Source organism: Bacillus rossius, chromosome 8 (assembly GCF_032445375.1).
Source record: "Bacillus rossius redtenbacheri isolate Brsri chromosome 8, Brsri_v3, whole genome shotgun sequence".
NCBI classification, from domain to species: domain Eukaryota; kingdom Metazoa; phylum Arthropoda; class Insecta; order Phasmatodea; family Bacillidae; genus Bacillus; species Bacillus rossius.
In genome coordinates, this window is record NC_086336.1 from 60,258,063 (window position 1) to 60,272,997 (window position 14,935).

At 39.0% G+C, this 14,935-nt stretch overlaps 1 protein-coding gene across 3 annotated transcripts in view; it reads right to left on the reverse strand.

Moving 5' to 3' along the window:
- LOC134535045 (CUGBP Elav-like family member 4) overlaps positions 1 to 14,935 on the reverse strand; it is a 693,633-nt gene that overhangs the window by 192,062 nt on the left and 486,636 nt on the right. For all 3 annotated transcript variants that reach the window (XM_063373883.1, XM_063373882.1, XM_063373881.1), the window contains one exon: positions 13,412 to 13,460. In XM_063373883.1, coding sequence (XP_063229953.1) covers positions 13,412 to 13,460 — 49 coding nt within the window. Of the gene's footprint in view, positions 1 to 13,411; positions 13,461 to 14,935 lie in introns of those variants that run through there.

A 14,935-nucleotide genomic window follows, 5' to 3' on the forward strand; every position in this document is an offset into this window, starting at 1 on the left:
TTTATACTTTTAATTTGACACTGACACACACTGACATATGTGCCCACAGAAGTAGCCGTAAGCAAGGCGACTTCTCAAGCAGTTGGGATTGCAGTTATACTGTAACAGCTCGCTTTGAATCATCCAAAGTAACATACAGTCTTCACTGATCACACTAATATATTGCAAATTTTGTCCCAACTTCGGCTGAGAGGGATGTATGTAGTTGATTTTTTTTTAAATTGATCTGCTTATCTCTTTGACAACTACGGTGTAAAGTTTTAAATATATTCGTTAAGTTGCACGGTATTTGTTTTCAAACAAATGTTGAAATTTTAGAATATCAACCTACATTATAAATCTTTATGGGGTCAGAGGAAATTTATTTTATTCCTTTTAGTTCTTTTTAAAAAGTTGTTTTTATTTTTTAATATATACATTTTATTTGATTATTATTTATTATTTTATGTCTCAGATGATTTGTATGATAAATGAGTGAACATTACTTCGAGGACTAAGAAAATTTTCAACAAAAAAAAAAAAAAAAAGAAAAAATGTTTGCCAGTAGAACTTTTTCTTAAGATTTTACAATTCCGCACGTCCATTTTTTTTTAAGACGTGAATTAATGAATACATTACGCTGAATGACATGGAAATCCGCCTCCACAGCTCTTGTGCAATCACCCGGAAAACATCATTGAATTGTTAATTGTGCCTTTATTTAATGTACGGGAACAAAATGTATATTTTATTTTTTTTCACGCATTACGGAATGTTTCGTTAAGACCCAGCCCCCATTCACCCTTCGAATATAATTTGGCACGCGATTATCCTAAATGCGGCACCCACACACGTACAAATAACTGAGAGTGAAGGGGAATTCACAACAAAAAAAAATGAATTTTTTTTGAAGGAGGGGGGGGGGGGGGGGGGGTTAGGTAGGTCGGTCCGTTATTTTGGCGAAATGTAGCGAAATGAGAGATAAACCAACGCGAGAGAGACGGGATATTAAATACCCCGTGGCTCCAGAAAGACCAATCAATCATCAAGGTGAGGAGGGGAGGGTTTTCAGGATTACCGAATTTCCACCCCCCCCCCCCCCCTCCCAACTAGAATATCCACGCGAAACAAAAAACAAACAAAAATATATATATAGTAATCGGACTGCAAGGTCCCTTTTCACTAATCATACATCGCTGACACAACCTCCTACCCACAACACCCCCTCCCCCCACTTCCCAACATGGGGGTCCAACAGTCCCAAAAACCTGTCTCCTGCTCCGAACAATGGCGTCATTGTGAACACTGTCACACGAAGAACTTTTTTCCAGAAGGCGGGTCGCGTTCACAATGCTCCTGGCTGGGGGAATTACGAGGCGAAGATAGGATCGTGTACGGAATGGAGGGAGTGGGGGACTTATCTCCCCTTTCGGCTGACAAGAGTGTGTGGGGGAGGGGGAAATGGGGTGTTTTTTTTTTTGTTGTCCTGTGGAGTGGTTGGGTCGTGTAGTCTTTGCAGACAAACCTCCCCATTGTTTCAAAACAAATGTTTCGTCACCCCGCCGCAAACGGAGAATGGGGAGGGGTAGTGTTGTGGCAAGGAAGTGGGAGTGGGGGGGGGGGGGAGGAAGAAAAACCTACCCCCTCCCCTACACCTATCATGCGGGTCGTGAGAATCAATATCGGTTGTAGCGACAAGGCCGGCCCGGGAAACGTGGGGGCGGAAAGAGGAAGAAGAGCAAAGGGTGTGAGGAAGGGGTAAGGGGGGTGGGATTGTTTAATTTGATAGGCCGTAATTAACGAGGACAACGTGTTACGCTTTGCTCTCCCGAGGAGGGGTGGGGGGGGGGGAGAGAAACAAAAGACGCGAGGAGGGAGTGTGAAGAGAAGGGAAGAAGGACAGGAAGACGAAAAGGGAATGGTTTTGTACGTTTGCGGGAAAAGAGGGAAACACTATAAAAGGGTGAAACTGGATGGGAAGGGGGGTTGGGTGGGGGGGGGGGGGGGGGAGACACTCGCATTTTGATTTACGCCTCGGGAGCTCTGACGGTTCAGGTTTCCCGCGGGGCATTAACTGGCCCGCGCCATCTTGATTGATGCGCCTACCCCCCCCCCCCCCACCCCACCGCTGTAGGGGCGACGGCGGTTATTAATTATTCATTTCTGCGGCCCCAGGACTCGCCGCCGTCATGGTCTGTTCGTGGTCAGGGGCCGGACGACCAGAAGAGTGAAGAGAGAGACAGGAACAGAAAGACGCCATATTGGTTTCAACATTTTCCTTTTTTTTTATGCCACGAAAATATCGTATCGTCAGAGACCTGAAAAAAATTCGCAGATTCATTTCGTGCTATGCTAAAATTCAAATAATTTTACCCAAGTGCTGCTTCTGCCATTGGTTCACTGTTAATCTGGAGGAATGAGGGCCAATTAGAGACCCTCACTCGTAGAAGTGTCGAATCACAGGCCACCCAGTCGAGACGACTCACAAGTCAGCAGCCAATGAACCGTTGGCATTTGCCCGTGTGTGCAGATGATATTGGAGTCTATCCTGAAGGTCAATGAACCCGCGAATTTTTTCGGTCTCTAACTATCGTTTATTACTAAGGGCGGAGATGCGACACTAAGCGAAAATTTTCAAACCCCCATAGCAAATTGTCTCTTGACATATTTCTATTGAAATTATTTACAAAAATTAAATTCACTATTTGTGGCTCGGTTCGCGCCCGCCAAATCGCGGGATAGAGATTTACATTTTATAAACTTAAATGCACGCGATTTAGTCAATTTTTATTGATAGAACTTTCAAATAAATGTCACGTTGTAGATATTTAAAGCACACAGATCGCTTCATGAACCAATTTTTATTTTTATTTTTATGTTTGATAATGCGTAGTTTAGATTACGTTTCGTAGCAATATTCAGGCAGTATATTCTACCATCTAAAGCACCACATAGCGACCTTGGTCATATATTAAGGGAAGCCTTCTTTTCACAGACGAGAGAGCCAAAACCCGAAGTTCTCCGAAGTTCTTGCTTTTTTCCCCCGCATCTTTAATGTAGCTATCCTAACCAAATCGACAGTCCACAATGTTTTAAAGAATTTATAATGTAGCTAACCTAACCTAATTGACCATTAGTATCCTTTTATCAACACCGCCATATTTATTTACAGTGAAGGAAAAAAAAAACCGAAGATGCACGATCGGGCGTTTGGCTCTCTCGTCTGTGAAAAGAACGCTTTCCATATCTTAATCATAACAAAAGATAGCGGTGACCGCACAGTATCTCTTTAAATGTACAAGCAAAAACTAATTTTAAAAATTTAATTTTTTTAAGCACCTTCATATGGGAAGCTATTTACAGCATCCAGACACTATTAACATCCGGCATTCCAATAAATGATACGCCATGCTTTGAAAACAAAACGAAATAAAATAGTTATAGACTAAAAATTGTTGCAACCATGATATTCGTCTTTCTTTTCCTGACACTCCCTTTTAAGGAGTGGAGAGAAATAAAAATATGCTATATTTGACTAAACTGATTTTAGCTTGAAAATGAATTAGCATTAATGTTGTATGATAATGAGTACATTTGTAATAGTAAAAACGTCAATCTAGTATAGTCATAGAAAATCCATTAAAATGCACTCTCCACCTTCATGAAGGAAACATTTCAGTGATAACAAAATAACAAATTGGAACCTCAAAACTCTTAAATCCAAGAGGGCGTTTTTCAGTGACTTTCTCTTCCAAAGAAGATGAATCGCGGTTTGAAAAAAAAAGTTTTGGATTTTCAAATTGCATCTGTTTAGTGCCAGTGTTTGACAAACTATCGTCGGAATTCTAGCATGCAGGTCAGTATTTTCTTTTTCCATCTCGTAGACTACACACTGTAGATTCTTTTTTTTTTGTAAATTGCACATAAATATTTATGTAAAATAACATATGTTTGTAAATTAATACTTTTACATGAAAACAACTGTATCACTACAATATAGTGTTCGTAGTAATACTGGGTTCAGATTCTTACCCGGGCTTTTTTGCTTTGTGTTAACCGGTTCCTGAATATTTTTTTTCAGTATATACTGCGCACATAATAAGCATGATACAACAAAATTAAGTAAAACTCTTAAATATTCGAATTATCTTTTCCATTGTTTGGAAAAAAAGTATACTTGAATGAAACATCAATTTATACGTCACATTTTCGTAGAAAATACTCAGTATTAATAATAATAATAATAATAATAATAATAATAATAATAATAATAATAATAAACAAGTATTTCATGTTTGCAAAAAGCACGGGAATTTTTTTTCTGTGCACGTCATTGGAGCAGGAATGTGTGTTGCAAGTCAAAGGAGGCTGGTGAAGAAACTATCCCAGTCTACAGTTACGCCGCCAAGCTGTGTCTCAGAGTCGCGGTAGATCCTGACCGCCCCCGTTTACTGTCTGCATCGAAACTATCGCGAAACTACCAAAAAAAAAAAAAAACACTTATCCAGTTATTTTTTTTTTAATTTTCGAAGTTTGTACCACGGAACACTTGTTAGAAAATTACAGAAAATTCACGGATTTTTTTTTTTCAACGGAGAAATCAACTCAAAATGAACGAATAGTTCTTCATAATTTCAAATAACTGAATCTTCGTAGGAACTACGCCGTATTTTAACTTCCCCGGTGTGTATATTTCTTTCTAAACGTCTGATACTTCGCGAAATATCACTGGCTGAAATTCACAGAAAGATTTCAATAATTGTGAACCAATTCCGCACAGGTCGTACGCACGGTCTGCTACGCACTTGCTTACTCTTATTTTTTGACGTGACAACGTCTAATAATTTTGTGAACGCCGGCTGCACGCACGAAAAAGTGTCCCGTTACTCACATTGTTCCGTTACGCTGTGTCCCGTTACGCTCATTGTACGCTTGCGCCGCACCGACAGAAAAGTGAAAACTTAAAACTTAGTTTATAAATGTGTAATATGAAATAATTTCTACGTCACATGTACGTAAGAAAATGAATCTGATTACTAGTAAAATTTCAAGTATTTATTCTTTTATTATAAAAAAAGTAGCATCTGTCGGCGAGTGCAGTAATAATAGGTTATGTTAGATATTTGATTACAGTTTATTTATATGAAAACTTGTTCATAATTATATTTTAACTTTATAGCTAAACGCCAGTTTTTAAAATTAATTACAAGTCATTTACACGTGAACTGTTTTGTAGACTGTTTATAAAGTGAAGTGAAAAGTTAATGTGGTTTTCATTGCTTATTACAACAACAATTTCGACAATAAAGGTTAATTATTCTTGCATTTTAAAAATCTGATTACTAGTATAATTTCAAGTGATTATTCTTTTATTATTAAAATAAAAATGATTCAATTTCATTCATAAAAGTATGCAATCATTTATTTCATCAATGTTTTGTCATGACGTTGTCACGTTAAACCATCGTCCGTAAACCGACTTTACAGACAACCAATTTTTTTTACGTATATCGGCGAGAAGGCAGTGGGTCAGGACGAGGATAATTGAGGAGTGTTTGTGGGAAACGGTATAAGTGCCAAAAAGTAACATTTTGAGGTTTATCATTGAAATAATTGTATGTTCTGTTACTAATACCATGTTTAAATTTTTTTGTAATAGTTTTTGTCACAGGAATAATCCGGAAATATATATGTACTGCAGCATTTGGTATATAAAATTACTTTTGACACGTTTTTTTCATTTCCTGAGAAACTTACTATTTAGCACTTATACCGTTTCCCACAAACACTCCTCAATTGGTGGTGTTTGAGGGGTGTGGGGGAGGGGGAAGGTACAGTCGGCACAAAGTACGAGAGGACAGAGAGTAGGGGTCGTGGGTGACCCACATGAGTGCAAGCCTAATGTAATGAGCCGGGCCACACCCTTGTGTACTGTGGTGGCAGTAACCATAAGTCACTGGCCGGGCCTCTCTCCGCCCCCCCTATTGGGCGAGCATCCCCTCCCCCAACACACACACACTCCCCCCCCCCCCCCCCTTGCAATACTCCTAGCGAATCGAGGCTCCCATGCTGCCGGTACGGGATTAATACGAGACCTGAAAACTTCTCGGATTCGTTCCGTAATACGCTAGCATTCGAATACTTATATACCTGTGTGCTGCCTCTGCCTTTGTTTAGCTGTTAATCGGAAGAACTTAGGGCTAGGGGGCAGGCATTTTTCGCGAAAATATCTGCACACCTATTAGAAGAGACCCAAAAAATTCGGGGGTTCATTTCGTGTTATGCTAAAATTCAAATAATTCTACCTTAGTGCTGCTTCTGTCATTGGTTCACTGTTAATCTGGAGGACTGAGGGCCAATTAGAGACCCTCACTCATAGAAGTGTCGAATCACAGGCCACCCAGTCGAGACGACTGACAAGTCAGCAGCCAATGAACAGTTGGCATTTGCCCGAGTGTGTAGAGGATATTGGAGTCTATCCTGGAGGTAATTGAACTCGCGAATTTTTCAGGTATCTACGTATTATATACCTGAACCACATCTCACGTTGAAAAAAAAAACACCGTGTGTCTATACTGAATGATTTAACTACATTTACATGAAAACAACTATATCATAATGAAATAGTGTTCGCAGTAATGGGTTCGGATTCTTGACCGGGAAATTATACTTTGTGTTGTCCCAGCACCTCCAATAGTCAAAAGTTATTTGTAAACCGTACCCTGAATAGCTTTCCAAAAATAACTGCGCTTATCATAAGCATGATTATGCGCTAATTTTAGTAAAAAAATGCATAGTATTATCTCGAGAGAGAAAAAAAAAACGTACATCTTATATGCAAAAATAACCGTAGAAATCTGTCATACTAAGTTACAATATCTTACAACACAAACTATAAATTTCTTGGTAAATGGTTTCCAAAGGAACCTTTTGTGAAAGTAAAAGAAAATATTTCTTTCCCCTGTGCACTGACAACGAATGTGTAATTGTGTCAATTTATTTAGTAAAAACGTTTGAAATTAATCAACTACATTTCTTATGTTGGTAAAAAACAAGCTATACCCTGAAATTGCGCGAGCGAAACTGCGAGTTATTAAATAGTTAACTATTCATTATTATTTTCTGTTTCTAACCATTACGCGAGTACACGTATTATGGCAAAATTAATGTTATTTGGAACAAAAAAAAAAAATTATAATTCACGTAGCAATATAAAAAAAATTCCTGGCTAAATGAAACGTTGTTGACATCAATACCAATAATTCAGTTTTCAGTAAACTTGCATCTGTTTCCTACAATAACATTCGCAAAAAGCCAATTGAAAATCAAACCATTTTTTACAAAAAAAAATTCCGTGTAGCGAAACTTGACGGGTGGCTTCCGGATGCCTGCTGGAAGCTATTCCTGTATGTAGGCCGCGCGACACGCGAAGGTCGACTCTATGGTTTCCGTCACCGCACTGCTCTTCCGCCGCCAGACTGTTTGTAAACACCGGCTCGCCGAACGGAGGAGATGGAGGAGGGGGGGGGGGGACGTGACCTGAAGTCGCTCACACGCGACATCCGGCGTGTGGACGTCTTAGATTTACTACTGACTCGCTGTAGGAAAGGTTTTGATGGAGATCAAAAACTGACGAAAACTAGCTTTTACTGCGCAGCTTAGGTTTCCCTCCCTTCCTTCTTTGCGACAGAGAGGGGAGTGACGGAAATTCTCTGTCGCAAAGAAGGGGAGGGGGGGAACAAAAACTGCGCAGTAGAAGCTAGTTTACGTCAGTTTTTAATCTCCATCAAAACCTTTCCTACAGCGAGCCAGTAGTACGCAGTTGCGATTTTCGTTGAGCAACAGAACGGAAGTCACCAGAGGAAAGTAAAACGTGTAACCGACGGTGCTGCCGTATGTGGCGGTCGGCACGATACATAGTTCACAAAGCCAAAGGAAAAAAATAATAGCATTTAATTGTTTAATGAATTTTAACACGATGGAAAGCATTTTCTTTTATTTTATTTTTTTTTGCTTTTATCAGAGAGGTTTTTTTTACATAGTTTAAAATTTAGTTCTCCAAATTAAATTATTCGTAGGGACCGGAAAAATTCGCGGGTTCAATGACCTGTAGGATGAACTCCATAGTTCTTCGTACACTCATTCAAATGTCACCCACTCATTGGCTGCTGTCTTGTGAGACGTCCCAACGTAGGAGGCTGTGATTCGATACAGCTTTGGTTGGGTGTTTCTCATTGGCCCAGATTCATCCAGGAGAGTTGTGAGCCAATAGGAGAGGCAGCACTGAGGTATAACTATTTGTATTTTAGCCTATCGCGAAATGAATTCGCGAATTTTTCCGGTCTCTAATTATTCGATAGTGGACGTAGCTGCTCCGGCAATGAATTCTAGCGGCGGCGGGTGCGGGAACTACATCAGCATTATTTCGAAAAATTCTACGGTTTCCGAGGTTAGATGTTACACGTCTCTGGTGAGAACTGAAAGACTCGCTATTTTTTTAAACAACTAAAACTAGGGACACCTGTATTTCGCGAATACATTTCACGTCAAGGTATTTTACAAAACACTGTAGCTTTTTCTAAGAGTCATGTCAAATTGTGAGGTTGCAGCAGTACGGTGACCACATTCTCATTGGCCCCGTCAAGAGCGGGACGACACCTCTCACCGACCTCAGCCAATAACCACAGGAGAAAAACTACAGTATTTTGTGAAATACCTCGACACGAAATGTATTCGCGAAATACAGGTGTCCCTAACTAAAAAGTAGATCATTAAGGTGGAATTTTATCTAACACTGCTTAAAATATCACGTATGGTTTACACATTTAGGTGATACATAAGCGGTATGCGAATTATTTAACATCAGAGCATGCCACACTTCCGAAATTTTCATTCCTAACTTGTAAAATTAACCTTAACCTAAATTCATGCAATCTTTCAGTAGCAATGTTAACATCATAGAAAAACACGTGTTATATTTGTTAGAAGCTGTAATAGCTGAGGACATCCTGTTTTTCAATACCCTTCTCTAACAAACAATACATCTCTCACAAAAGAGAACAAAGTTTTTTTTCTGTCTTCAGGTGCTACTTTAGTCTATGCCTATTGCTTACAAATTAACTAACATTGGTACGATCGTGAAAACAAGCGCGAAATATAGTTTTCCGAAAATGCGCTGGTTAGTGATATTATAGTGTTTGGCTGTCCATAAGATATAGGGTTTTTTCGTCAATAAACGTGTTTATAGCAATTATTCGTGGCTATATCGTTTAGACGATCTACCGTCACCTCAAACAATGAATGGCCTTGCCATGACGATTCTACTATAACGTTATTGCGATGGCCTGGCTTGATAGATTTTATGGTTTTTAATTTATTTGGGGTGGGGAGGGGGTCAGGGTGAAATTAGATGTTTTCAGAATTTTCCCGTCGGTTACGGGTCGGGATTCAGGCCAGCAAATTACAGTTTTGAAATCAAATAATTGTCGTAGTTTTCGAGTGAGACTATTTTTTTAATTGTTAAATTCCCACCTGTATTGTGTTTAAAATTTTTTGCTACGTAATCATAAAAAACCTTTTCTTTTAATAACAACAAATAAATAAAACATACTGTCATTTTAGTAAAAAAAAAATATTTAAAATATTAATTAGGAAAAAATGTTTAATTTGGGTAAAATTGACTAGTCATGCCCAAAAAAAAGAACCTAATTTCATAACTTAACAAGTTATTTGAAACGTTGGCTAATCAAAGCAAATATATATTAAGCAACACCATGTGGACATGATTAAAAAAAAACTTGCTATATTTAGCCATTTATTTGTATTATATATGTATATTATGTCCGTGCTATTATCTCAATACATATATATTTTTTAATTAAAATGCAATCTCATTGGTAGAGACCGGAAAAATTCGCGCTTTCGGTGACCTCTAGGATAGACTAGATACTCAGGCAAATGCCACCTGCTCATTGGCTATTGACTCGTGACACCTGTCGACTGGGACGCTTGCGATTCGATACTTTTTTTGGATGAAGGTTTCCCATTGGCTCAAAGTCCTTCAGATAAACTGTAAGCCAATCACAGAAGCAATATAAAGGTACAGTTGTTTGTATTCTAGCATATCGTGAAATGAATCCGCGATAGGGACCTGAAAAATTCGCGGGTTCAATGACCTCTAGCATGAACTTCATAGTTCTACGTACACTCTTTCCAATGTCACCCACTCATTGGCTGCTGTCTTGTGAGACGTCCCAACGTAGCAGTCTTTGATTTAATGCTGCTTTAGTTGAGTTTTTCTCATTGGCCCAGAGTCATCCAGGTGAGTTGTGAGCCAATAGCAGAGGCAGCACTGAGGTATAACTATTTGAATTCTAGCCTATCGCGAAATGAATCCGCGAATTTTTCCGGTCTCTACTCATTAGTAGAGACATGCAAAATTCGCGGATTCATTTTGTGATAGGCTAGCATCAAAACAATTATACCTTCTTACCGCTTCTGCGATTGGCCCACATTTTATCCGGGGAACTGTGAGCCAATGGGAAACACTAAACCAAGAAAGTGCCGAATTACGGACAGCCTAGTTGAGACGTCTCACGCGTCAGTAGCCAATGAACAGGTGTCATATTTCCGCCAGCATTTAAAGGACTGTGGAGTCTATCTTAGAGGTCAATGAATCCGCGAAATTTGCAGGTCTCTACTCATTGGTTGCCATTTGTTTCGTTGCAGGAAGCAGCAGACGCGATAGTGTAATGTTCCGGGAGACGCCGCCGTCTCCGTTTACGTGATCCGTCCCCGGTCACGCGCCGGTGAAGAACACGGGCCTTAAGAAGGAGTAGCTAGGCGAGATCCCCGGGGGAATGGATAGATAGCGCGCGCGTCGCGCGAACCGGGGAAGGCCAGGTGCTGACGTCGGTGTCACGTGACGACAGGCTCCCGAAAGGGCATCCGGGGGGGGGGGGGGAGGAAGGTAAGAGAGAGGGGGGAAAACCTTCCCCCTCCCCCCTCTCTCTCTCCCCCACCTAAAAAAAACCACGGGCCTATCGCTGTTTGCCCGGCCAGTCACGTGGGCTCAGCACGCGACGCCCACCAGCTGCACATTACGCGGCCCGATATATCCGAGAAGGGGGAGGGAGGAAGGGGAGAACAGAGAGTGTGAGAGAGAGAGAGAGAACGCAGCCCTAATTAATTACGGCTGGAAACGTGCAAACACCTTCCTTTCGCCGATGCTCGGTTCCTGATAACGCTACCCAACGACTCGTAAATATTCATCCGGCGCGAGGGGGGAAACACTTCAATTACAGGGAATAATAATTACTTTGTTTTTTTTTTCTTCTTCTCTCATTGCAGCCGACGACTGATAGTCAAAGGAACCTTTTTTCCCCTCTGAAATAAAAAAAAATGTGTTGCGTGTTTTTTTGTGTATCATATTATCATCTGAAATTTTTACATTATAAGTAATAATGGTATACGTATCCTTCTGCCACTGTGTTATGTAAAAAAAACTTCATGTTGTGGTCAAGTATTTGTAAATAAACATCATTTATACATAAGTGACAGCTGAGAACCGTTAAATTCGATAATGTTACAAACCTCAGATTAAACACGTGTGTGAAATTTAAAACCAAGTTACAGTTATTTTCAATTTAAAATCCGTATTTTTTTATATGACATCGGGAGGATGACATATTTTATCAGGTAAAATTTATAAATTTAAACTCAGGAGTTGAAAAGTTAAATTGCTCAAAATAAAATTTGAAATTTTCGTGTAAATTAACAGAAATTTTGATTTATACACATTACTTACTCCGTCTTAAAATAAAAGTTAGGATCTTCGTTAGAATCCCCCCCCCCCCTTTTTTTTGAAAAGACTCAAGTTAGCCGAAGTACTTATTCAGTGTACATGTAACATAGAGAAATGTGAATGCAAGCCCTGCGCCATTAATATTTATAGAGTATTGCGCCTTACAGTGTTGCACTTTTGACGAATTAAGTTTCTTTGTTTAAAGCTAGATTTATGATTAAAGGTGCAAAAATTTATTCTAACTTTTTAAAAAAAATCAATACACAAGCATAAAATTAAATAGAATAATATCCTTTTACCGTAAACATAAGAGATACACATAATTTAGTTTCCCACTTAACATTCACACATCTCCAACTTCACACTGAAGCACTAATTTTCACATCGTAAATAATATATATTTTTAATTAGCTTCCTAATGTCATTACACCCTTGAAACATAGTATTTACATGACAATTAGCGAACAAGCTTGCCCAAATAAGCGTATATTCCAGTATAAATTATTTTAATGCTAAGTTACTTTAGGCTATTTTTTTTAAATTTAGATATTTAAAACTCGAAAATTTATGTTTATAAAAAACTAAGGCCGTGTTTATACAAGAGTAAAAATTTTCACGATATTTGCTATACATAGCAGTTGTGTGTTCTTCATACTTTTAAAATTTCTTCACGTTGAAGTGGTGTCGTGTGAATAGTATTTATTAATTAAGATGTTGGATTAAAATGTCATACTCGGTTAGACTGAAGCTGTCCTAGAATACAAAATAAATCAAAATTAAAACGCGGAATTTCCGAAACCGCAAACCGTATATGCTACTCTAAAGTAAACATTGTAACTTCACTGGAATGCCGCTTACAATAGTATATAAGCAAGTCTTACGTAGGCCAAGGTTTTTAGGACGGTATAAAAAAGTGTTTAACTCCACTAACAATTAAATATCGGACGGATTCAAAAATAAACCAGCTATGATCGCTTTTATAGCATGTTGTGGTTTCATCTTCGAGATTTAGGTTCCCATAAAGTTACTTAATAGATATTAATATTTCTGGGAGATGGGAAATAGCAAAAACTCCCAAAAAACCAAAACTATTGATTGTTTCCATTTTATAACATCTGTTTCAATAGTTTACTTTTAAAAATTTCTAAAATAAAGGGGGGGGGGGGATGTCTGTAAAGTCGGTTTACGGAAGATAAGTTTACGTGATAACGTCATAAGAAAACATTGATGAAAAATTGCATACTTTTTAATTTTAAAATATTATTTACAGTGTTTGCAAATTTAATTTAAATAATTTTTTTAATATAATCACTAACAATTAGTTAAAAAGCCCGCCTTAACCTGTTTCACATTATAGAAGATTTTCTCGCACGGTGGTTGGCCGGTTCTTGCACGCTCGGCTCAGGCGGAACGTGACAATTTTTCGTGCGTGCAGCAGGTGTTCATCGATTTATAAGACGTTATCACGTCAAAAAAATATTTATTTCAGGTTGATAAACTGACAGAAAACAGTTTTGTGAGTGCGGTTCCAGACTTTTGATTTGTGAACGCTAAGTTATCACCACTACCCACTCTTAGGAGGGTAAGAGAACAGCAATGAAGTAGTTTGTTGAAGCAGCTTAGCCTTACCTCCGCGGTTTTCACTGTCCGCAGGCTTCACTTGGATAGGACGGTTCATCTGCAACACAAGTAACACGACAAAATCAGCAACGTGATTCACTAATTTCACTCACACTAATATACATCTTTGAGGTTACACTTCCCTTGGGTGCGTTACGAAATGGCGGTGAAAGTGAATTTTTATATGAGGCGCACGCGCGACATGACAAATTAATTTATTAACAGGATGAGAAAAAACAATGGCAGCAGTTAAGTTTTTATGGAATGATAGTCGTTTAGGTTAGGCCAAGTCAGATCTAACCTTATCCAACCTAGTTATGTATGTATATTGATAAAAACAAAAACAAAGAAGAAGAAAATAGCATCTAGGCTGCTTATTTTACTACCGAACCATGCAATTTCTCTTCCGGTAAATTTGTAGAAGATATTTTGGCGTGTAAAAGGAACATAATTTTTTCCCGCGCGTTTTTCGAAAGCAAACTTTTGGGATTGTTCAGGTAATGTCCAGTAGATAGAATGAATCTTAGGCTGGAAGAAAGAGGAAGAGAGGAAGAGGGAGAGAAAGATAAAGAGGTTATCATTTTTTGTTGGCGCGCGCAAAGCTTTATACAGTCTTGTCTTACGTGTGGGTGTTCATTTACCTAGGAACTTCCATGGAAGTTGTCTATCTGAGGAAGAAATGTGATAAAAAAAGCCTTTCAAATCAAGTGTGTGGGAACTTGTGTTGTATATGCTCACGGATTTTTCGATCTTTTTTTTTTTTGGTTGTCAATACGAGCTTTTGAATTGTACCTAATTAACTAAATGTCTAAACCATTTTTGCGTACATTTAGTGTATTGCTATGCGAGTATGTTTACGAAGTGAACTTGCAAGACGCGGTGTTATTCCGTCGTACAGCAAGACACTGTGTCTCTCGCAGTGTTGAATATTCAAACGAGACAATGAATGGCCGGGTGATGGGATTGGGAAGGGAATGGAAGGGAAGATGGGGGGGGGGGGGGGAAGTCAGCGAATCACGAGTTGTAGTTCGCATTTGGCAAAGGATATTCCAGTGGCCGGGCAGACGTCGGAGGTTCATAAGCGGATTGTGAGAGTTTGTGAGCGTGTGTGTGTGTGTGTGTGTGTCAGGAGGGGTTACAAAGGAGGGGATTTACGTACACGTTACTTACTAATCACGACCTAGCAAGACAAAAAAAAAAGAAGAAGAGGGATGTAAATTAAAGGTGCGTTCATGGATAACTGATCCCATCAGGTTGCGTGATCGCACCCTTTGGAGTAAAATAAAATAAAAAGTTCTCTCGGAACTTTGAATGTGCTCATCCTTTTTTTCCCCCAGACCTGAAAGCGACTCATTTTGTTTCGTTGATATTAAAATTTATAAACGAAATTTTAGGTTGCGTAACGCGCCGTTTCCCATTTGAGGTAGGCCAAACCCAGTCTCTAAATTGCCCATGCAATAATCTCTTCCCGCGGACTCAGATTTATGCGAACAGTTTAGAAACCAAGTGGTTTGGAGACCTTCGCAAGAGTGA